This window comes from Stegodyphus dumicola, chromosome 6 (genome assembly GCF_044657685.1).
Source record: "Stegodyphus dumicola isolate Sdum_Otavi_A_Nest chromosome 6, ASM4465768v1".
Taxonomy (NCBI): Eukaryota; Metazoa; Arthropoda; class Arachnida; order Araneae; family Eresidae; genus Stegodyphus; species Stegodyphus dumicola.
This window is the reverse complement of record NC_140773.1, coordinates 6,237,029-6,262,238: the sequence shown is the minus strand read 5'-3', so window position 1 is coordinate 6,262,238 and position 25,210 is coordinate 6,237,029. Positions and strand designations below refer to the sequence as shown.

The window sequence follows — 25,210 nt, the reverse complement described above, 5'->3', positions numbered from 1 at the left end:
AAAATTGTGGCTGATCTTTAGAATATGGTAACTGGTAGTTTGGCGACATTTTGGAGGCGATAAAGGTTACTACCTGGGACTTTGGTAATAATGTGAGCAGTACTCAGTTCCGATTACGCATTATTTTGTGTGAGAGAAATGAGAGATCATGGGATATGTCATGTGATATTAATGGACGAATTATGGTTCTTTAATTGGAAAAGGGGGGAAATCGGGAAAAAATCTGGAAATTTTGTATTTGGCTTTATTCTGTGTTGTGTGAAACAGTGTTTGTTAATTTTTGGATCCCATGGCCCTAACTAAAGTGAATTCGAAATGGGTATTTAGTGGTATTGAAAGGGGTAGTAATAAGTGTTAAGGATGTGCGAGATAGAAGTAAAGATGTTTTATTAAGTTATTTATTTTACCTGGTACCTTGCTGTGAACTATAAGTATGATTTTAAAGATCCTGAAACAGAAATAAGAAAAGTTTATCGGACACGTAATCAAGATTCTGAAGAAGATTAGGTAAGTTAGTATTTTTAATTATTTGAGGATATTATTTTTATGCATTGTTTGTTCTAAATGTAAGGTGGAAGTAAAGTAATTTGATATTATTGGGAAAATTATTATTATTTTTATGATTTAGTTTAAAGTAATTAGGATTGTAAGCTAATTTTTATTAATTTAATGTATGTGCTTATTTATATTTTAAGTAGTGTTTTTGAATTTAATTATATTTTAATTAAATGATAGTTATTTTGGGAATTTTATGTTTGTAGGAATTTGGTATACGTTTTAGTTGAAGTAAACGTGCATGGAAATAATTTAAATATTTGACACTAAGTATTTGTAATGTTTGCGGTATGAATTCGTTGGTGACGTTTATAATATAATAGATAATTTAGAGGTAAAAGTTTTTGGATATTTTATTTATTTTATACGTGGAAATGTTCATATTTGGAAAGGGTATATACTTTTTCGTTATTAGGTAATTTCATATGTGTTCTTTTTAACGGGTTTAAAGATTCAGAAAATTGTCATGCATTTTCATGAAATTTTTCTAATTTATGAGAAAAAAGCAGTGTACGTGGATATAGTGAAGAGTGTGCGCAATGCCATTTTTGTGTAATTCTGGGATGTTTTTTTAAGTAAAAATAAGTCGACGTGTACATGGTTTATGTGTATGTGTTATTTTGAAAAACGCGTAAGGAGTATGGTATTTTGCACTTTTTCCCAATTTTGCAGTGAATATTTGTCATGATTAAGCAGTTTTGTTAGATAAAATTTCTAGCATAAGTGTAATTCGGCTAGTAGATTGTTGGAAGAAGTGTTCAGTAGATAAAAAAAGAAACATGTCTTTACTTCGTGAAGACAAAATGGCGGAGGGAAAAAAAAATAGAGGGTTGCTGTAGGAGAGTTGGTCACCAAATTTTCGCCAAAAATTCGCCAAGTTACCATAATGTAAAGATCAACCAAAATTGTCATGCATCAGTTGAATGGTTAGATATTGAAATACAGCCAGCCTAATATAAATGTTAAAAAATCAAGAACCACATCTTTACACAAAAAGTTATGCAAATATAATAAGTCAGTTACTCATGGCAAAATAAATAAATGGAGAATGCAACAAATCTGTATTGCCAAATGTAATTGATGGCGTAAATGAAAAAGAAATTTTTGCAACTTCAAAAATATTTAACTATGATCCGGCAAAGAAATGCTGACCAGTCTCTAATTCGCCAAATTTAATTGAAGTGCAGATTAAAAAGATTTTAAATTAGGATTATCATTGCATTCTAAAATTTTCGTGAATTGAAATTATTTGATTACATTTCGAAATAAATAAAATTGACAATATTTTCTAAAGTAATAGAAAAATAAGGCCGGGAAATGTCAGTAATAGCTGATGAGTTGATATTATCATCAAATCAAGTTTCTACAAAAATTTCAGAACATTGTTATTCGCATTGCTTACTTCGTCATTTACAGAGAGCTCTGGATGTTTAGTGTGGCAACATTCGGAAGTTCAGTTAAGTTCTTTTTCATTCAATCATAGTTTATTTTCAGTATCACAGTGAGAAGTATCATGAATTCATGGAAATTTCTAATATTTATTACTTGAAAAATAAGCTAGTTGGAGGCCCTGGTGGGTAAAAGGTTCAAAGTAAAGGTCCCCCCCCCCGCTGACCTTTATTCTCAAAATAAAATGTATAGCTAATAATAAAACTCAAGGGCTCAAGAAAAATCCTAACCATATTTAAAAAATTAAAAACCTTACTTTACTTAATATTTTTCTTTTTAATTTCAGGCAATAATCTCTCGTCAAAAAATGCAGTAAAGTGTTTTATAACAGTTTCGTATATCTCAGTTCTTCGGGGTAGTTCTGCTGTTGTCCTGTCACATATGACATAAAATGAATTCACTGTGAAATTTTCCCTTCTTTCAAATTCACGACTGACTTCTTTACTTTAACAAAAAATAATATTTATCTTTTGCTGCTGCATACTTGTTCAGCTTCCTCATCAAATGATAGATAGCCCTGATAAATCAGTTGCTTCTTGTTCCACTATTCCAAATTTGTTTCTGAAATTTTGGATATAATTTTTTAAGAGATTTTAGTAGACTAGATTCTTTTTAATGATTCACACCCAACTGATTGCAGTGATTTTATTTAAAATTCATCAGTGATAGTTCACACAGAAAAAAAAATTGAGTAACTTCTGCAAAAATTCTGTATAAGCATAAGATATTTAATCACTTCACTATAACTTTCTGCTGCAAAATTTCATAATAAATTCAGGGTTCGTACGGTCCTTAAGTCTTTAAATTTTTTGGAATCGATTTTTGGTCCTTAAAAGTCCTTAATTTTGGCCAAAATCAGTAGAAGGTCCTTAATTTTAATCATCTGAAATTTCTGTCTGTTTTTATGACTGCCATTTTGAGTTTAAATTAGCATTTTGGAGGAATATTTTTGGCTATTCACTGACGTATATGATTATCTTTTGAATGGGTTCATGGATATTAATTTGTTATTATTTTTAATATAAATGATGGAGTTTCTAAGCAAGAAGTGAAACATAAGCATTTCGAAATTCATTTTTTTGTAATAAAGAGCTCTTGAACAGTTTTCGCTTTTGGGGATGTGAATTCTTTTATTAAATGTTTCTAAATTTGGCGATTTGTTAACATTTTGGTGATTTTAAGATCAGTTTCGATAGAAAATTTTTAATTCCGAAATCTGAGAATTTTTCGACGATTTTTTTTAAAACATCATAATTTTTATAAATTTCATGAAAATAATGGTAATATATTGGAATTATATTTTAAAAATAACATTAAAATAAAACATTTTTATTTTTCGCTGTCATATTATATAGTTTCATTTTGGCAACTTATTATACAATATTTTGAATCTGAAAAATAAAGAAGGTATAATGCTATAAAGCGTACTTTATGAAACATCTCTTAGCAAAAACAAAATTAACTATGTAATTAATTAAAAATATCTTGTTTTTAATTTTTTCATAGTAAGTGTCCCATATAATTGTCTCAGAATATGCATCAGTTTTCTCTATAAAATTAATTTTATACTTTTTCCCTCCTTCCCTCCCCCCAAGAAAAAATATTTCTGCCTTCTTGCTGTTACAGAATTGGTTGGGATAATTTTTCTGTAGTATTTTTGACATTACAGCTTGGAAAATTTAGAAAGATTGGAAGGCAAGATTTATAGACTCACAATTCTAGAAGATTCGATAAATATGTGACAAAATGAAAAATATCTCCATGGTATCAACGCGTAATGGATGTATTTTACAGAAAGTTTGCGATGAATTTTTTACTTTTTGAAGAACGTTTGGAAGAACAATGAAGACATAATATTTGAATGTTTTACTCCTGATACTAGAATCTTTTTCTTAACATGTTTATCCTCCCTGTATTTTATCTACATTTCACTAGACACAAGCATGGAAAATATCAAAAATGCTTCTAATCTTATCACTTGGGCAGGCATTATAGAAAAGAGTTTTTTTTATTAGTAAAGAAATTGAAAACTTATAATTTAAAAGATGCTTCTAATATGTCTTAATGCATCATACACAGAGGCACTACGCATTTTTCCATCTGATGCAATCTCTGTGGATCCTAAATACGACTGAATAGTGCCTTTCTAAATTCTGCTTCCAATGCTTGTCTAAATTCTAAAAGTTTTGCCATTTCTAGATTTTGTTGTTCGGTGTGTCACTAAATTCTAAAAATTCTATCACACCAGCTCTGTAACTGGCCTTTACAATATATATTTCATATTTATTCTGAAACCTATATTACGAAAGAAATTAAATTAATCACTTTTTCTATGCATTTAGTGTTTTTTAGAAAAACAGAAATCCTTAATTAAATCCAAAAATTCTAAAATGAAAAGGAAACATGCTGAAGAAAGAAACTGAATACATAAAGAAAATTATTCTTTAAAGATATGTGCAGTTATTATTATGTAAATTATCCAATTGTTTATGATTTCAGCCTTTACTATAATTTTCCATTTCTGTTTCCTCATATGGTAGAGTTACTGAGCCAGATTAAATTAAAATTAAGTTGTATAATCTTTGACCTCTAGTCTACATTTTTAGTTTGAATTTGACTGTTCTTGTTTAACTATGTTACCGTGAGATGTAATTTTTATGTTTGTTCTAAGTTCTTTTTAAGTAAGAGACTTATTTAAACCTTTGTTTGATATTGTAGTTACTTTCAGACATAGTGATATTTGCTTCATGTCTATCGGGGGTTTTTAGACTATTTAACTTTTACCAGATCAAGTAAACCTTAATAGGTACATTGTGGAGAGGTTGACAAGTTAGCAGATAAAGTAGGCAGAAACTAGCGAGAGCATTGGTTTGCATATTGAGAAAAATCTCTTAATTATTGTTAAAAAAGTTGCTTAAAGAGAAGGAAATCTGTATAAACTAGCCAAAATGTTTGGGAAGGCTTCAAATTAAAATGGCGGATAAATATTTTGTTGAGTGTTGTTACAAAACATAAATGTTTTGTAGCTTTTAATGTGTAATTATTCTAATATCCTTTAAGAATCAGTGTCATAAATTACATGTATTTTAAACTGTGAAATTTTATTAGATTTTGATTTTAATAGGCCTTTTTTAACAAATACTGTTAAAAAATAAAATTTAATAGTGGCCATGTAAATCCATAATGACTAAGGTTACCTATTTACCTAATTTAATTATTTATAACTAACTGCTTACATCTCTACATATCAAAGCAAGTTATTGCCTTTAATCAATACTCACTGTGATCACGAGATAAAACACAAAAATGTAGAAATTCAAGTAAAACTTATTCTTTGCATCTAGTAACTTACCACCTCTGGTGCTTTAATGGCTTATTGGAACCTGAAAGTATATTAACTGGATTACAACTCCTGGAACTGTACACAAAGCTATGACACTAACTGCATCAAACAGAGCCTGACTAACTTTCAACACCTGCCAGCCGTGCCTACATCAGGCATTTCAGGTTTGTTCTAATTAGCAGGTCTCTAGACAAGCAGCAGTAGTGATAACATTGTCTTTTGTTATGAATGATGCTGATTATGATCTTGCTTCTCGTTTTCTCGTGCTTCTATATGCCGTTTGACATAAAATCTACCTGCTATTTACTAAACCTGTAGACTAGTGGTTCTCGACCTTTTGACTAACGTGTACCATCTAAACAAAAAATGAAAACCTTTAGTACCACCACTACAAAGTATTGCTACCACCACCACTCTTGAACAAAGCTCAGATCACATAAATTTACGAGTGTTAGAGAGAAAACTCAATCGGGATGTTGGGGTTTTAATTTTTGAAATAAATAGTTCAAAATACTTTGCTTGTTTGTGTACCACTTATTTTTTTCTTGCGTACCACCGGTTGAGAACCTATGCTCTAGACTGACCAAGTATGTGACAAAATGAGGGGGGAAAAAAAATCAACATATGGCTAAACTATTAGTAAAACGTGTTACATATCTTCTTTCAAATATGTCCAAGTGTAAAATATTTAATGCTACTTGGTAATCTGCAGGGAGTTTATTTTATTCTCAAACTTATTAATAATTATGTTCATCAACTCATGTTTAGTAATAATGCATACTACTTAGGGATATTTTATTTTTAGAATGGTATTACAAAAGTGAAATTCAGGCTTAGAATAATATTTTTAATTGAATTTATTTAGTTCCCATTTGCTCATAGGTTCTTAATTTTTTTTCATTAATGATCCTTAAAAGTCCTTAATTTCTGTGTGCAGAAATGTGTACAAACCCTGTAAATTTAAAAAGTGCCTGGCACAAGGAATGTAAACTGCACTTAGACTGTGTTCTTTAATATGTGCCTGTAGACCTGAGTACTGCCTGGACATATTGGATGCATTATCAAATGCTTGCCCTCAACAATTTTTAATATCCAATCCAAATTTAGCTAAACTTGTTCTAAATATGAAGAAGTATGTATATGGGTATAAATTGGTTAAAGTACACTATGGGTATAAATTGCACATACTTTTTATTTCACCACTAGATGAGACATGTTAAGATTAATGTTAGTTGATCAACTTCTGTAATCGTCATCAGTAATACTTCGCTTTCTTAATTTCATCAAGTATATGGGCTGTATCGTATCTCTACTACTTCACTTTACTGTAATACTTCGCTTTCTTAACTTCATCAAGTATATGGGCTCTTACTTGTTTACCAATAATACTTCTAAATTCATCACAAATTTGGCGGGACAGATAGTTAAAAGTACCTCGTCCTTTATTGGCGTATTTCTGAAGGTGCAGCTTCAAGAAATTATTGTAATCACTTAGATACTCCAGACACGTCAAGTAATTTTCTTTCCTTGTAGATTCCTGATCTTCACCGTGGCCTCTGAATGGCTCAAAAGTTTTATAGTAGATATTATTTGCTTCGAGACTTCCTTCTAATAATGCTCTTCATGTTCTCTTTTCTGTAATTGCTGACTATTCTATTAAATTTTAATGACCATTTATACAAAATGCGTGTGAGTATATATACTCTTTTGGTATTTCATGGTCGGACAGAGTTGCTGGTAATTGCTTTCCATTTTTGAAAACCAATTATTAATTTAGGTGATGTAGCAGAAAGCAGTTTACAAGGATAACAGGATTATTATAAAACAAAACGTAGTGGCCGCGCCAAACAAAATATTACGATTGAGCAGACTGGTGACTAGGGCTGTTGCCAATGTAAATTTACAAACTTTGGTATTATCTGGGATGATTGGCAAGTTTTGCAATGGGCACATTTGCTTTGCTCGCCAAAAGTCTCGCGTTTGGCTGAGGAACGATTTCCGATTCCGAGTCAGCCAATTTATTTCTCTGTAGCAGTGTGGAAGGAATTTGAATGCTTAAAAATAAAGTTAGCAATTTTAAATTAAAAAATAACTAAAGGTGCTTTTCCATTTTGCCGATGCAAACAATAAAGTCGCCATAATGGTACAACTGATGCCAAACGGAATATCCTTGCTGGTAACCTTTTACGCCTCATTTTCAAAACAAGTTGCAGTATTTCTTATCAGATTGATTATTTCTTTCAATATTGGCATACAATTACATAGAATTTTTATCAGATAGTACAATTTTATGCCCTAAGGCCATTCGTGGTAATTAAGTCAATTAGAATGCAATCTCGCCGCTCACCTGAAGGCGAAAATATAGAAAAGGCAAAGTCAAGGGTTAAATTCATCCAGTCTAATGAGAATACACTAGCGAAGTAAAGCACTGCAGTTTTACATAATTTCTGAATAAGCTACTAGTATGAATTGAAATAATTCTTGCATTTAAACTTTTATTCCAAATTAAGATTTAACTTTAAATTAATGTAGATAATTACTGAGAGAATTAGATTTTTGTGGCGTAGTTTACGTAAGATGAAGTCACTTGGGGTCACGTGATATGAATCAGAGAATCAGCTTGTTGAACCATGAAAGCATAATAAATTCTTAAATTAATGTCTTTTTACACATATATTGGCTTTTTACAAAATTTTAAAAGTTTTTTGTTAACATTTTTTATGTGTATACTGTATGTGTCGCCAATAAAGTCTGCTTGGCGAGATTTGCACCGGCGAAACGGAAAAGTACCTAACTAAATTCTTTTTCAATTGACTCTGAATTTTTCAGACTTTTTAAAGTTTTCTACTTATTAATGCAGAACGTAAATTTTTTCCATGAAATTCTTAGTTAAAATAATAATCTTCAGGTTTTTTTATTTCTTTTCCGTACTATCCTAAAATTACTGTATCTTTTTTTAAATTTTCTGACTGAATTATGAAAGCTCTGATTTAATACAAAAATATTTTGTTTAAATTTCATATTTTTTAAAGAAATCATAGTTTCATATCTAATACTAAACATAGTTTAGCTCCCATAGTATTTATGACCAAAATTCTTAAAAATATTTCAACCAAGTAAGCTTTCCAAATTCTAAGGTTTAAAAAGTTTTTTTAAAAACTGGAATCAATCACAAAGCCCTTAATTTGTATAGTTTCCATTCAAGTTTTCTTAATAAATAATAAATAATAAAACATAAATTGAATACAAATGTTTTTTTACACATTCTAGTTTATTATTATCACTATATATTTTTATTTGAAAAATTTCATTTTTTTTTTTTTTTTCAAAAATCTTAATATTTTGCGACTGAACAAAACAGTAAAACATTTGCAAAATAATTTAAAATTTTCAAAATAGCCCAAACCTTTTTCGCAAACGCCGCAGTATCAAAAAAGAAATCTATGTTTTTCAACTAAATTTATATTTTAATTACATTCATGGTTACATTTCTCTAAATTATAAAAACTTAAAATATAGAAATACTAAAAGGAAAACATTATCAAACTGGAAACACGGTGCTTTTCTTAAACATAAGAAAGCAAACAGTGAAAAAATGATCCTGCGAAACCCAAACAGTAAAAAATTATGGAACAAAACAAAGTATATTACCTGAAATTTTAACATTTTGTTTCATTAACTTTATATGTAAAAAAGGGTGCATCCGAGAGTAACTAAGCATGGCTGTGAACTGAAAACAGATTTGTTTGACTTGAACAGTATTCGTTTGTTCCAAATAAAATTTGTGGGGGGGGGGAGAAAAAAGCATACGGAAACTTTGTACATATTTCAACAATATAGATATGAGGAAGAAAGATGGCTAGGGTTGCTACACAACTGAAATCCGTGGTAATCATTCGGGTTGCAATGTGGGTACAAGATCTTTCTGTTGTACATTGATCTTATAACTGGAGTCCATCAAGTGTGGGGGCCCCTGGTTGCAGGCAGGTCCACCAGCTTCTTAATCTGCTCCCCCTGGTTTTACAAAACAAGTTTCTTCTCAGATCATTTTATTTTTTCAAGGGTGTTGAGAAGGGTCAAAGAATTACCTTGTAGATTGAGATGTAATTTAACAATACATCTAAAAGATAAACCAATGTACATAGGTAGTGTAACTGGTAATAAATTTCATAAAATATCTATCTTGGGAAAAAACGTGATGGACAATTGCCATGTCTTAATTTTGGAAGTCGGATTTTCAGCTATAGCTATAATTTCAATTTAATTTTTTGTCTTTGTCGAAAATCTAGGAGAACAACAGGGCAGGTTTCAAGGATTTTTGGTCCATAAAACACAGGCTTAAGATTAATTGGTATGAAAAAAGAAAACAATGTGTGGCAACTTTTGATGTAAATTGTTCCACATAATTAAATTTAAATATCGTTTATGCAATGGCTGATATTTTGTAATTTTTTATATTAAAAATTTTATTTTTATTTAAATTTTTCTTATTTATGTATAATTATTTATATTTTCTGTTTTTCTAAAATAGTAATTTTTATGAAATAAAGTGCAATTCCTTTTGTTAAAATTTTCATACCTGGCTTTGATTCATGTCAGGAAATTAGTTTTTTTTTTTTTTTTTTTTTTTTTTTTTTTTTGGGGGGGGGGGCTACCTGGATCCTTATTGCTGCAATGGATTTCTCAGTAAATCCTATCTTTGGTAGCAGAAAATTTTTAGAATTTATAAGAACTCTGTTGATGACATTAAACTTTCCTGAGGTTAGTAATTCTTATTTTTGTGAATAATTTCAAATGTGATGATTTTCCTTGTCACTGCTACCCTTGTGCTACAAAGTCCGAGGAGAACAGCACTTATTTCTAAATTGCTTTAAATGATGAGGTGAGATACACTTGATTGAATGCTTTACTAGTTCTATTATAATGTAAAAGGTATGTAAAAGATATTTATATTGATAAAAACTTGTTAAAATAACCCAGAGATGAATGATAACTGAGCTTATGCCAGCTGTACCAGTTGACTCAAAAAAAGCAAAATAATGGCTAGGTCCAGACTTCCTTTTTTCTTTTTTTTTTCTAATGAAAGCAAATTAATGTGTCTGGCAACCTTGTGGGCTATATCTGCAGGAGGTAAGTCATGGCCAGAATGTTAGATGAAGTTAAGTCCATCTGTTACAACATCCAATTTCTTTAACATCAACAAAAGATGTTGTTGGAAACCTGTAAGTGACAGCTAAAGTCTGAGTTCCTATCTGAGAGCAGCATGCATAGATAATAAAAATCTTTGTTGGACAATCTTATGATTCAGTTTGATGTTGATTTTTCTATTACTTTTAATTCTGAGAATAATTTAAAAAAATATTTGTAGGTTTTAGATGAAATTTATAGAGTTCTGAGATATATTACTTCAGAATCAAACCCTATACGTGCTCATGAAGTTTTACAAGAACTGAGAGATTTATCCTCAATGGCCATGGAATATTTTGATGAAAAAATTGCTCCATCTTTGAAGAACAAGGAGTGTAGCCCGAAAATAGTTGCTGGGGTCAACATGATTGCAGGTAATTTTTCTATTTTTTTTCCTTAAATCTTGAAATTTGTATTGTTTTATTAAAAAAGTGTTATTTTAAGCACATTAGCTTCTTTAATGGATAGTATTCTTAGGTTCCTAAAAGTTAAGTACTCAAAAAGTAAAAGTGTTTAGAGTGCAGGGAAAATAATACAAAATCATATAGTTAAAAAAGAACAATAATTCTTTTCCTTCTCAGATTAAAAAATAGTTCTACTTTGTTTCTCAATCTCCAAATGGTCGAACTGTATGTTACACACATTACACATTTAAAAATATTTGCGACAATGCTTTTAAGTACACAGACAAGCATCTTTTACGATGTACAGGCAATTAAAGCAAGGTATATATTGGAAGAAAAGAGTTTAGAATTATAATCAAGAAAATACCGCTTATTCATAACATTCTGAAGTACTGCAAGATTTCAGAGCCAAAACCTTGGTCGCTTGGAGCAATGTTGCCAGAAATTTTGAGCTAAACTAATAAGAAAGGAAACAAAAAGGCACAAAAAGTAGCATGTGATATCAGAGATCGTATGGTTTTTATGGTGTCAGTCAGTCTCTGAGTGTTCTTGTAATTCAATTCTTGGTCATTATATGATGTATTATTAGTTTTGATAGAAATCTTAAAACCAGGTTATTCATTTTCCATTGTTTAAATCTCCATTTCTTCTAATTAATTTAGGTTGTTATTTTTTGATTAATTTTTTCATATTCATTGTTACATGAAAACCTCTGGATTGTTAACATTGTTGTGATAATTATTTTTAGCTGGGAGGGGTATTTCTTTATTCCTTGTTTCTTGCTTTGCTTTAATTGTTAAAGCTTTTCACTTATTCTGACTGTTAAACTTATTTCACTTTATCAGTTTCTAATTTTAATTTTAAAAATTCTGAAAGGTTTCAGATTTTAAATTACAAGGGCTTTTTTTAATGTTTTGTATGTTAACTTTATTTATTAAATATCATGTTCTACGTACTCAAACCATAAAATTCAGTTCAACAGCAATGTCGCAAAATAATTTTAAAAGGAGCATATCTTTATAATTTTGATTCAGAATCTCACATACTGGAGATATATATATATATTTTTTCCATACAGTGTTTGCCATTGTACCCTTTCAGATCATTGAGTTTGTTAATCAAAAATTCGTTGAAGTGTTATAAAATATAAAATTGATAATAAAACAAATTTCAAATTAAAATTCTTTCACATGCCCATATTCTATGGAAAATTACGTTATTCAAACTTTGATGGCTCTAGGTACCGTTTTTATGACTGCGAGAAACATAATACATTCATGCAGATTCTTCGTTATTTAATTTCTTTAAATACAATTCAAGGCAATTATTTAGTGGCAGAAATTTTTCTAATTATCAGTAACTTAAAATTTTATTAAATTACAATTCTATAAACTGTATTGACCTTGTAATGTATTTTGAAGTAATTGACAAAACAGATAAACTTTTTAATAAAACAAATTTTTTTTTTTTTTTTTTAGTTTACGGAGCTAGATAATTTGTATACAATTCCTAAGTGGCAAAATTTTCATGCATCTGTTAGCTGGTCAAACTTCAGAATTCTAATCTTAAAACAATTTCTTATGTTGCTGAGTAACGGTTACATAATACAAATATGGCATTGCCACTTCAACAATAAATATAGTTATTTGATAAATAACAAAATATTACAATTTCTCCCCCTTCCAGATAAACTTTAATTTATATTTTTATAAATTAAAGTTTAAATTTTTTTTTCTTAACAACAGAATATCAGCACAATACATAATTGAAATACTACATATAATATAATATACAGTAAAGAAGAGAAGAAAGAACAAAATAGTTTTTATCTATATGGGGAAATAAATTATTTAATCAGGCCAGGGAGTACGACTTAATGCGTCTACATTTTTATGGTTTTTACCACTTCGATGAACGACTGTGTAATTGTAGGGTTGTAGTACTGGTGCCCATCTCGTAAGTCGGAGATTTAGACTCACATTATTTTTTAGCCAAACTAGGGGATTATGATTGCTTATGATGAGGAATTTAGTATGCCCGTCTAAATAACATTGAAGTTTCTCTACAGCAAGTATAATGGCAGTGCCTTCCTTTTCTGTGGTAGAGTACTTTTTTTTCAGTTTCTGTAAACTTCTTACTGAGGTATAATACTAGATGTTCATTTTCTTGGTCATCTTTTTGAAACTAAAATGACACCCGTACCAGAGTCTGAAACATCAATTTGAAAAATAAACTCCTTATTGAAATCAGGTGAGTGTAATAGACGATTTTGCAGCAGTTTTACTTCTTCAACAACTCTCTCTTGTCTGTTTAGTTTCTTTAAAAACGTCTCCTTGACTTGCATCTCAACTCCAGAACTTGGCAATTCATCTAGAGCTTTTTTTAAATTTTGTCAGTTCTTTCTTGTCAGATAGTTTTTGCTCTCTGCGAGATGAACCTTTGTTCTTATCTGCTACTTGCACTCTCATTGAATGTGGCAACTTTGAGTATCCTTTATCGTGTTTGTGCCTCTTTGCTAAGTTTTCTGACGTGTGCATAGATTCTGAACATATTTTTAATTTCTTAGCTTTAGAAGCACCTTCACGAGTTCTTTTATCAGAAGTTCTTTGATCTGCTGTTAACAAACTGTCAAACACATCTTTGCTTTTTGGAGAATAAGAAACTGGGGAACTTGTAGGGGAATACTCACACACACTATCCAATGAAGATGAATCAGCAGGTAAATAAGGTGAGTCAACTTCCAAATCAATAACTTCAGTTTTCTTATCAGGAGGTAAACACCTAGACTGTCTATCAGATTTCTGTGAAGCATTGACAGAAGCTTGACCATTAGGAGAGTGAGTATTGACCAAATTACCCTGAGTTTTAGCACTATTATTTGTTTGGATCTGCATCAAAGATGAATAGTTCTGCATTTGATCCGTATGTTTTTCAGGAATAACAATTATTTCCTTTTTATTTCCATTTTTGTCTATTTTCTTTTCACCAAAACCCGTTTTCTTTTACTTTGAAATCATTTGTCTTGCAGGAATTTCCATTTTTAGCTTCGCTAAGCAATGAGGCTAGATCTCTGCTTTGATGCTGAGATTCAATTAATTCCTTAGAATTAACATCACTTTCTTAATTTCCTTGTCTTCCTCATAAGTTTGCGGTAAAATATCTTCGTCAGTCTCAATAAACGTCAGTTCTTCTAGTTTCTCCATTTCGGTTTGTCTACTTCGATCTTCTTCATGAGATCTTTTTACTTGAGATTGTGTCAAAACCGCATTTATTTTTCCTAAATTTAAGAATGATTTATTTTTGAACAATTTTGTAGTTTTGTTACCCAATACATATCTTCCGGGATCATTTGTAACAACAGCTGCCTTTGTCTTTATATGACCATGTTCACAATTAATTTCAACTTCCGCTAATGGTCATTTAAAAGATATTGTACCCAGACATGTTCTCCAGTTATTTTTGCGTTATCTATGTATTTTCAAGAAATAACATCAACAGTGGCTCCTGTGTCTCGAAGAATAGGCATTTCATACCCATTAGCTAAACCGTTAATTGTATATGTCTATAACAAATCATCATTTGGAGATATGCAATTTACCTTTTTATTTGGTTTGAAGTGAGGACACTGAGGCTTAAAATGTTCGTATGATCCACACTCGAAACAACGTGGTCGATATCTTTTGTCATATAAATTTTCTTGGTTCTTGTTTTAAAATTGACTTTGTCGGTGGTCTTTGGTATTTTGAATCATCCCCTTTATCAGAATGCTTAAAATGAGGTGGATACTCTCTTTTTTTTTCACAAAATTATCATAACGAGGTTTAAATCATCCTTTGTTATTTCTCAGTCTGATTGGCAGAAAATTTCGGTTTTATTATTTTTCTCACATCTTCAAAATCTTCAATTTCCTTAACCATCTCAGTGGGTGAAATTATGGTAGTCATTCATCCATGAAATGTTCTTTGAAATCAGGAGAAGTACGCTTTTTAATTTGATCAACCAGCATGAGATCTTTTAGCTGTTCAAAAGTTTTAATGTTTAATCCATTATGCCATCCTTCTAAATAATTCTTTAATTCATATTAGAAATCATACCAAGTACTTTCAGTAGATTTTTGGTGTTTAGTTGTCGAAATTTTTTCGCACTCAATTTAAATCGTTGTAACAGTAAAGTTTTTACATATTCATACTTTTCGCATCCTCTTCTGGTTCTCTAGCAATAAGTTGAACAATGTCAGGAGGCAGCAATGAAATAAGTTGAGTCACTTGATTTTCAGCAGGTAAATTCATTATTTTAGCTTGACACTCAAATAACACCAGAAATAAACTTATTTCATCTTCTTTAGGGTTGAAACGGGACATGACATCGTGAATTCTGAATTTTAAAGGCTGCTCAGGTAACTGCGTAGTTTCTACCGGCTGTGCTGTTGCAGCCATTGCTTCCAACTGAAGCTTCTGTAGCTCAAAGGCTCTAATTCTCTCTTCTCTTTCACGCTCTTCTTTTCTTTCTCTTTCTTCTCTGTCGCATTCTTCTCTTCTCTTCTTCTCTTTCACGTTTTTGTTCTCTTTCGCATTCTTCCATTCTTTCCCTTTCTTCTCTAATTACAGCCAGTAGTTCTCGAGTAAACTCCTCATCATAACCGGAACTTTCAGTAATCAATTTATGCAAATGAGCAATCTTAAATTCAGGTTTCACGGTTAAACCTAACTCTTCTGCTAGTACTTTTAAATCCTGTTTTTTACTCCTAGCTAAGAATGACATGTTGACACAAGTTACCTTTAATAGGCTTCCTTTTGAAATTGAATCTAAAAGATCGCACTTGTATTAAAAATGTATAATTTCTGGCGAGACTTAATTTCTCAAATACGAAATTCACACTAACCAATTGGAGAGAATTATTTAAACAGGTTTGTCAGGTTGGCACAAAATAATATAATACTACGTTGGGTTGACGTTTTAACTCACTATTCACAAGCGTTGTTAGCTATAACTATATAAACACCTTTGCCAGTTAGGCAATACAATGAAATTTCACCCACGTCAGTTTGACGATTTTAGTATCTATCTCTACACCTGGTTGGTGATAACAAAAACAATATTTGCCAGTTTGGAAATACAATTTATCTGTAATACGTCAGGATGACATTACTATCTACTACACGCCTGGATGGCAAGAACTAAGAAAAGACTTGTGCCAATTCTGTAGTATAGTCAAATCACACTACGTCAGTTTGATGTTACTACTTATTTTCCACGTGCCAGCTTGGCAACAAATTTAAAAACTCAGCTAGAAGCTCTTTTTTTTTTTTTTTTTTTTTTTTTTAATAAATGTCGGGATGGCGTACATATATCAATTATCAACAAAAAAAAAAAAAAAAAAAAAAATCAAAACAAATAACGGTAAAGCCTAAATAATCATTTTTTTTAAATACTTCTTTACCACATATATCAATTATAAATTACTTCTACTATTTTTAGTCTCAGTTATTTTACACAGAAATTACACTATTTAAATATAATTCTAAAATGAAATACTTAAATTAAATAAATACTTTTTTATGAAAACCAAAAGATAATCTTGTCTTCGGAGATCAGCAATATCCTATTCTGACAATTCTTTGCTCGGACGCAGGTTATACAAACTCAGAAGATAACTGTTGAATGATCCGCTCCAAAATCTGGCTTTAATACAGCAGACTTCTGATATCCATTTCACCTTGAAATAAACAAACTCGTTAATTGGTATTAGCAAACTTGTTCTCAAAATTTCGGCAATGATCTTGGATTAGGAGACCAGCACCATTAAAATTGATAATTCCACTCCTAATTTCCAGTATCTTGGTGGAACCTCCAATTTAATAAGACTGTAATGTATTTTGCAGTAATTGACAAAACAGATAAACTTCTTAATAAAACATAAATTTTATTTTTAGTTTACAGAGATAGATAATTTGTATACAATTTCTAAGTGGCAAAAGTTTTTATACATCTGCTAGCTGGTCAAACTTCAGAATTCTAATCTTAAAACAATTTCTTACGTTGCTGAGCAATGGTTACATAATACAAGTATGGCGTTGGCACTTCAACAGTAAATACAGTTATTTGATAAATAACTAAATACACTCACTTCCAAAAGTTAAGCACGAAGATGTAAAATGCAAATAAATCAACAAATACTGCTTTGATTGACACAAAATTCGGCAGGAAAGTAGCATATATATTTATGCATAAAACAAAATCAATAATTATAAACATAAATGAAAACAATATTAAATTTTTGTAAGTTATCAGATAATGACATACTGGAGACTCAAACAGAATTACATATAAAGTGAAAATAAACAGTATAAAATGAAAAAAAAGGACATTAGTAGGTTATGTAATCCCCCCTCATCTGTATACAAAGTTTACACCTTGTGACCATGCTTTCAATTAGGTGGTCAACCACTGCAGAATTAAGCAATCGCAATTCTTCTTGTAGAGCAGTTTCCAGCTCAATAAGAGTGGCTGAAGGTGGGAAATGTGAAGATGCAGCACGGCCGAGAGCATTATAAAGATTTTCAATGGGATTAAGGTCAGGCGAATATGCTGGCCACGCCATACGCGCAATCCCTTCGCTCTCCAGATAGTCATTGACGATGTACGCTCTATGGGGACGTGCGTTATTGTTCATTAAAACAAAAGTAGGGCCAACTGCTGCAGCGTATATTCTCAAAATGGGTTCTAGGACTTCATCTCGATACCGGACAGCCATCAAAGAACCCCATTTAAAGATGTGCAGGTCGGTGCGGTATCCTAATGAAATCCCTGCCCACACCATAATGCTTCCGCCTCGGAATGCGTGATTTTCTGTGTTGTTTTGGGACTGATTGCGTGTTCGTTGTTCACACCATATTCTTATACGTTTGTCGTCTGCCTTCAGAGCAAATCTTGACTCATCAGTAAACCTGGCATTGCCACAGTCAGAGACATTCCAATTGACATTTTCCCCGCCACCACTGTAATCGTGCCTCTCTTGATTGGACGAATAGAGGAACACAAACTGAAGGTACCCAGGCGTACAGTCCATATGTCATCTTTGGCGTACAGTAGCTGCAGATATTGCCTTACCAATGGACGCTGTAGCCATAGGTTTCACACGTGTGGAGGTCGCTCTGCAATTGCGTTTGGCTACAATAGCAATATATCGATCTTCCGTGGGAGTTGTAACACTTGAGCGACCGGCTACGGGTCTTCGGACAACTCTCTGTGTGGTTTGGAATTGTTTCCATAAACGGGAAATTACAGAAAAATGAATGCCGAAGAAAAGAGCAACATCTGCGATCAACTGTCCTGCTTCAATGCGCCCCACAGCATGCCAGCAATCAGAATCTTCCATTCGTCTTCTGGAAGTCATAGAAACACGTATGTCTTGAAAACAAATTGTATGAAAGTTTTAAACACCTTCTATCAGCACTTACAATCAACTTCTGTAATCCTTCATAAAGCTGGCTTCTTATAAGACTGCCTTTTTTGCATATTTCTTGACATGAAAGCGCGATTGGCTGCTACCTAACATATTTGCATACTTCAATCTACCTCTGCAGTGAATTGTATCATCTTCAATTCTGATTGGCTTCCAGAAATTAGCATTTTTCTTTCCGTGTTTAACTTTTGGAAGTGAGTGTATTACAACCTTTTTTAGAGTTGGTGCATAAATTGCAATTTTTATTAGATTTATCTTTGTACTTCACATTGAAATTCTTAACTCTTTGGTTAAGTATGCAATTTTAATAGTAATTATTTTTATTTTTAATTTCATTGTATTGTTTATAAATTTAATCGTTGCAGCTACAGTGCAGGATTCTAAAAATTGTCCTATTTTTCATTTTTGTAGTATATTATTACACATTATTTATATATTTAAACAGCAAATATATAGGAAATGTTGATAAATACCAAAATTTGAATAAAAGTAGTTTTTTATTTTCATGAACTTAAACTAAATACTTAGGTTAAATAAAAAGATGCCCATATTCCCCCCCTTGAAACAATGAAGTTTTCCCCCACAAAATTTCTCCCATTTGAGAATGTCTGAATTAGAGCTCATAATTGTAATGATAATGAATAATCATATTTAATAATAATGAACTATTTATAAGAACTCAATGTGAGCATTTATTTTTGTCTTAATTACTGTTATACCCTGAAACCATTGCATATCTGACTTTTTCCTCTTCATTTTCAATTTGAATTATTTAATATCAGTCAGAATTATATATTTTATGGAATTCAAAATGGTAAAGCAACATTTGCTTCTCTACCTCCCAAATTTAAAGAAAAAGTAAATAAATGTACAAAATCAATTTAGATTAAATTTTGAGTCAAATGTTCTGTTCAGCTAAAAGATAGCGTTATTTCTAGTTTGCAGTTCTTTGTTACATTCAGCAGTTTTACATTAGGTTTAATATGTAATATGAAATTGAAGCAGGTCTGTTGGTTAGCAACACAGAGCAGCATTAGTCTTTATAGCTGTAGATGCTGTGCAGTTTCAAAGCTCTGAAAAAAGTGCATTCCCTCACTAATCAGTTTATCTCAAGGAGATCAGACTTTTGTGTTTCCAGTTACATGATAAAACACGTCTACAATTCTTTGATTTATGCATGGGAAATGGTTAATAAGCAGCTTCTTTGTGCTTAGAATGGTACTTACGTATTTAACCATTGACAATGAAAGTTGCTAGAGATACCACCAAACTTGTGCTAATCAATCATTCCAACAGAAATTTGATGAAACAGATTTCTCTTTCTTTAGTTATAATCAACAGATAGAAGTTACATATATGGAACTTAAATTTGGAGCACTTAAAACATATTAATTTTCAGTTAGGTGTTTACTTGTCGTAATTTTTCACAATGTGTTGTCATCGTTTATCAGTTTTCAAATGTCGATAATTGATATGTGTAAGCCATCCCGGCATTTATAAAAAAAAAAAAAAAAAAAAAAAAAAAAAAAAAAAAAAAAAAACCTGCTAGCTGAGTTTTTAAATTTGTTGCCAAGCTGGCACGTAGAAAATAAGTAGTAACATCAATCTGACGTAGTGTGATTTGATTAAACAGTCAAAAGTCGTTAATTCGGACATCCATAATCCGGAATGATCTATAATCCGGACTTCAAAGCTACAAATTTTCTGCACATGCGTCATGTTGGCGCATACATGTAAGACCTTTACGGCTGCAAATATGTGTGTGCGGATGTGCATGATACGTTTACGCATGCGCGTTTAATGTATAACGGATGGTATAAGCTAAGCTAGAATTATCTAATTCAGTTAATGTTGCAGATTGCGTTGTTCCTAAATCTTCGAATTGGATCCGGCTTATTATTTTTTGCAGACTGTTAGAGCAATTTTATAAAAGTAAGCTTGAACTTTCAATTATGTCAAATAGAATTTCTGATATATATTTACTAATATGTAAAGGATCTACAAAGCGAAAGTATGTTTCGAAGTCCATTAAACAAAAAGTGGAATTGCTGCAAAAGATGGATAAAGGCATATCCTTTGTTTATCTGAACTTTAAAGTTTGTTTATCTAAACTTTGTTTATCTTTAACACACCAGCACGCAATGAATTGGAAGTTGTTTGCTAAGTTTGAGTGATGGATATTTTTTAATCGAAAACAAAATTTATATGGGCATCATTTTCATTCCAGAGATGAGACTGATGAAACTATAAAATGATATTTTTCATAGATTCCAAGAAATAGGTAGTCTGAAGCATTTAATCTTGGAAAATTCATGTACAAAAAAGCGTATTGATTTTGGTGGGAATTTCCTTGAACACACCTAAGGTTTGGCAAGGTATACCATCTCAAAAATTTCAGACTTACCTTCATGTAAAAAAAACTTTACTGCATGTTGTCATGCTGTTCCATATAAGGTAGGTTCCAAATTTCAATAGTTTTTTCAAAATGCAAGGCAAATTTAAATTATACTGTTGTTAACAAAAGCTAAACTGATTTATTGAGGATTAATTGAGGTTAGATAAACTGAGGTGAAGATCTTAAGAATTTGTTGTGATGTCGCGTTTATCCATTATTAGCACTAAATCACACTGCTTGGCGATTTTTTGTTTGTCAAAAATTCTTGATAAAAAAGTATATAAGTACCTTTGAAAAATAAGCCCCAAAAATATTACATCCTGACCTGACAATGTCAAGCCATGGAATGCGAGTACAGCTTGAAATAACATTGAAAACAAATGCTAGTATTTTTCTGTTAACAGAGCACCAGTCACAAAAAGTCGTAGTCTATTTATATCATGTCATGAATATCATGTCACGTGTAAAATGTTTAATATGCACAATACCAAATTGTGCAATTTTTTCTTTCTACTTTTAAGTGAAGACAGAATGCTCTGTACATGGGAATAACAGTAGTTCTGATGTCTACATTGATCTATTTTCCTTTAAAATCATCAGAGAATTGTACAAATTTGGCATCGTACAAAACTTCAGAATTGCATACATTAAGCATTTTATATGATATATTATTGTTATTACAAGTTCATTTTTTCATAAAACTTTGCATATTGTTAGGGTTGCCACCATCTAATTACATTTCACCATAACATTTATGTTTGGTGCTGTGTTAAGACGGAAGATTGCCCACATGCTCCACTGGATTCAACAATAGATTAACATTGTGATTAACCATCTCATCTTGTTAAAGCCATGCAATGAGATTCAGTAAAGGTTTTTTGCTATTTGTGGAATTCGAAATATTGGTAGGACACTGCTTAACCCCTTAACTGCCACGGGCGTATATATATATATGCCTTGCTCAGCCGATGCGTTAACGCCTGTTCAAACTACTATCATTTGCTTTGTGCTGCTACCCGTAAAATTATTTGCAAAGCTTTGGAATGCAACAAACACTACCATGATCTTGACAAAGTATGCGAAGGAGAATACTATTTCAGAGAAGTGTGGGGAGAAATTGGACAAGATGTGTCTAAAGCGGTGAAAGTAATGACTGCGTGGTATTGGCTGGTGTTGTTTGAGTAAAACATATTTTTTTTTAATTCTGTGTCCTCCATTTTCGTTTACTTTTTGAAGTAGGTTCCAGGAATAAAAAAAGATATAACAGATGTTTCAAACCCATTTATCTTTTTTGAATTATTTTTTGATGAACTGCTCATGCTTCATATTGTTACTGAAACTAACCGTTTTGTAGATGAGTATATGAACCAACAGCTTGCAAACGAAAAATCAAGAACAAAATCGTGGCATTCAACCAGTTCAGAAGAAATATTGTTGCGTTTTTCCTTTTCTGACACCAGTTGTTGCGTTTTCTTCGTTCATGTTCGTACGGGGTTTGTGTATTTGGAGTGAATAACGGCGACACTTGATGAAGTATCGAAACACACTTTATTTAACCATTGTTAATCAGGACAGCTCTAAAAACACTTTTTATAGTCGTTGGAGATCTACTATAAACACGCTGAAACAATCAGTGACACAGCCTTCACACTGTCAGGCAATAACGGTGGAGACAGCTTCACTGCAAAGCATCCAAGTACAGCTCCCAACTCTGCTTGGTTGTTCTCGGAACTCCACGTACTCTCGAGACTTTCCACCTACAACTCGTGATGCACTTGACGACATACGAGCACAGTTCCCCACTTTTCGGTTCAGTCGTTCCCAGAGCTCAACACGCTCTCTGGACGATGTACTAACTGTGATACACTAAGAGACTCCTTCGGTGCACCCGACGACCCACTCGGCACTCATTGCCCGGCTGTGATCTCGATCGACTCTGCAGGGATTGACTCGCTAGACGAGGCTCACACACTCTCGATGAGAGACGCACTGACTGACTGCGGACCAGCAGGGTTTATATAGCTTTCGGCTTGTGTTCGGGAACATTATGCAGTAAACCGGTAAGAATTCGTTCCAGAAGGTTCTGCAACCGTCCATGGTATGTCGCCAAATGGACGATTTCTTTCCAAATGTGGCAACCCTGCCCTCCTTGCTATTTTATGGCAACCCTAAAACTGCTTTGTGGGGAAGCCATCTCACCGCGCCTTTTAATTTCGTAACAATATGTTTTTTTAGGTATACTGATTTCGCAAGGTATAACACTGAAACCTGATATTACACTTTACTGGTCTAAAAATAAATTGATCAAAACTCCATTTTAGGGATCTTTTTTATTATAAAAACATCAATTTTATTATACTTACATCTTTTTATTATACTTTTACTCTAAACATTGAATTTTGTGCATTCATTTTTTATTTTATTCTTTATTTTGTGAAAGTAAACAGTTTTTAGAAAGTAAAACTTGCACATATTTTTCCCTTAATACATCGCATAACTACATGCGCCTGTGTGAAAACTGGGGCACTGGGAAATGAATCTTGTGCGTTTTCCGCGTCAGTTAAGGGGTTAATAGGTTCACATTTGTCCTCAACAGTTTCAGTAATATTAAATAGTCAGATAAATATAGCTTGAATATCAGTAAAAATTTACTAATTATCGGAAATAGTTTGAAAATGTAAATGCATATTTTAACATATTAATTAGAAATAAAGTTACAAATTTTTTAAAAGTTCATTAGCAGTGAAAGGATGGCCTGCAGTTGTTATTGAAAAATCTGATCATAAATTCTTTATTTTTGCAATGTATCTAGAAATGTTTTGATAAGAATATCTAATCCTTAATCACAAGATGCAGAATGCCTTTCTAATCTCAACATTAACTAGGAATTCTGTGAGAATTTATTCTCTTTTATTTTAGTTATTTATTTTCACACAGTTTTTATTCATACAGGTTTATCATCTTAGGGAAGTAACCTAGAAGATAAATGCTATATTTGAATACACAAATTGCAGATGCATTCCTCTGTCATGAGTGCTGCTGGTGGTCTCATCAATTATCCACCCATATGCTTTAAGATTGGCATGTTTAAAAAATTTCTTTCTTGAGATGCAGTTTTAGATATATACAGTGGATGCAGCATGTCAAGAAAGTTAATCTTTTCTGTTTATTTGCATTTCCAACCATATCTTTTATTTTTGAATGTTCTAATACTTACCTTAGGAGTATGATATCCATTCACCACAGTTCTTTGATCATAGAGTTGTATTATTTAAGTTGTGTTTGTTGGAGAAAATACGTCAGTATGTTTTATGGAGATTTTTATTGTCATTTAGAATGATATGGTTTAGTTTGCCGATTCTATTAAAAAAAAAACCATCAACCTAAACCTCTCTCTCTCAGTGCATGCAAACAAGCAAGGCTTCAATTTGATGACAATAGCCAAATTGATAACATTAACTGCAGTCTTATTAAACAGCACCTGCATATCTAAACATATATAAATACTTAATAACTTAAAGCATACATTTTTTAAACTAGTGACCACATTTAAGCTAATAATGTTCAGAATCTTAGATTTCATTGCACATTTAATATACATTAAAATTTTACACCTATTCTTTTCTTTTATGGAAAATGTTCTTTTAAATAATTTGCTTCTTTTTTGTCTTACCTTATAAACAGGTGTGCATTTTAATTTTTATATTTATGCATTTGCACTTTTTATTATATCTCATTGAAACAATGGCATGAGATTTTAGAAGATGCTAATAATATTGTTTTATGCATAATGTAATTTTTTTCAGCTTCTTGTCATGATCCTAAACCATGTTGCAGTTATCATTCATCAAGAGACATTAAAATTGACAAACTGTATCGTTTCGTTAAACATATGGCTGTTAGGCAGAGTTCTTCATTTAAAGAGATCCGCTTCCTAAAGCAAAAGGTATTGTTTTTGTTATTGTAATTATTCGTTTTAATTTTATGAAAATCGTAGCTTTCTTATATATTTCATTCACCTTAGCATGAAATTTAACATTATATTTTATTGTTTATCTGTGTTAACTCTTAAATAAACTTCCATCTTTACTCTTATTCTAAAAATAGTCTGGAAATATATATAAAAAGTTTAGGCTATTATTCAAATTTTCTTTTATCTATGTTGAGAAAATAAATTAAGGATTTAATAATGGAGCATTTTTTTTAAGTAAAAGTCCATTTAGCAACAAAAGTTAAACATGTAATAGAAAAAAAAAAAAAAAAAACCTCTTCCTTTATTTGCATACGTTTCTTAATTTTTTTCACAATTCTAATCTTTCACAGTTCTTTTCTTTTCACAATCTTTATTTTATATAAACTATTTCCTTATCCACTTTATGGTCGTTGTACATTTTTCATATCTGGCAATAGTT

General features: G+C 31.4%; 1 protein-coding gene across 1 annotated transcript in view; it reads left to right on the top strand.

The window, feature by feature from the left end:
• Positions 1-25,210, top strand: part of pall (F-box protein pallbearer) — a 53,843-nt gene that overhangs the window by 14,967 nt on the left and 13,666 nt on the right. Inside the window, exons 3-4 of the mRNA XM_035352689.2 lie at positions 10,716-10,908; positions 24,605-24,744. Of these exons, the coding sequence (XP_035208580.1) occupies positions 10,716-10,908; positions 24,605-24,744 (333 nt within the window). The remainder of the gene's footprint in view (positions 1-10,715; positions 10,909-24,604; positions 24,745-25,210) is intronic.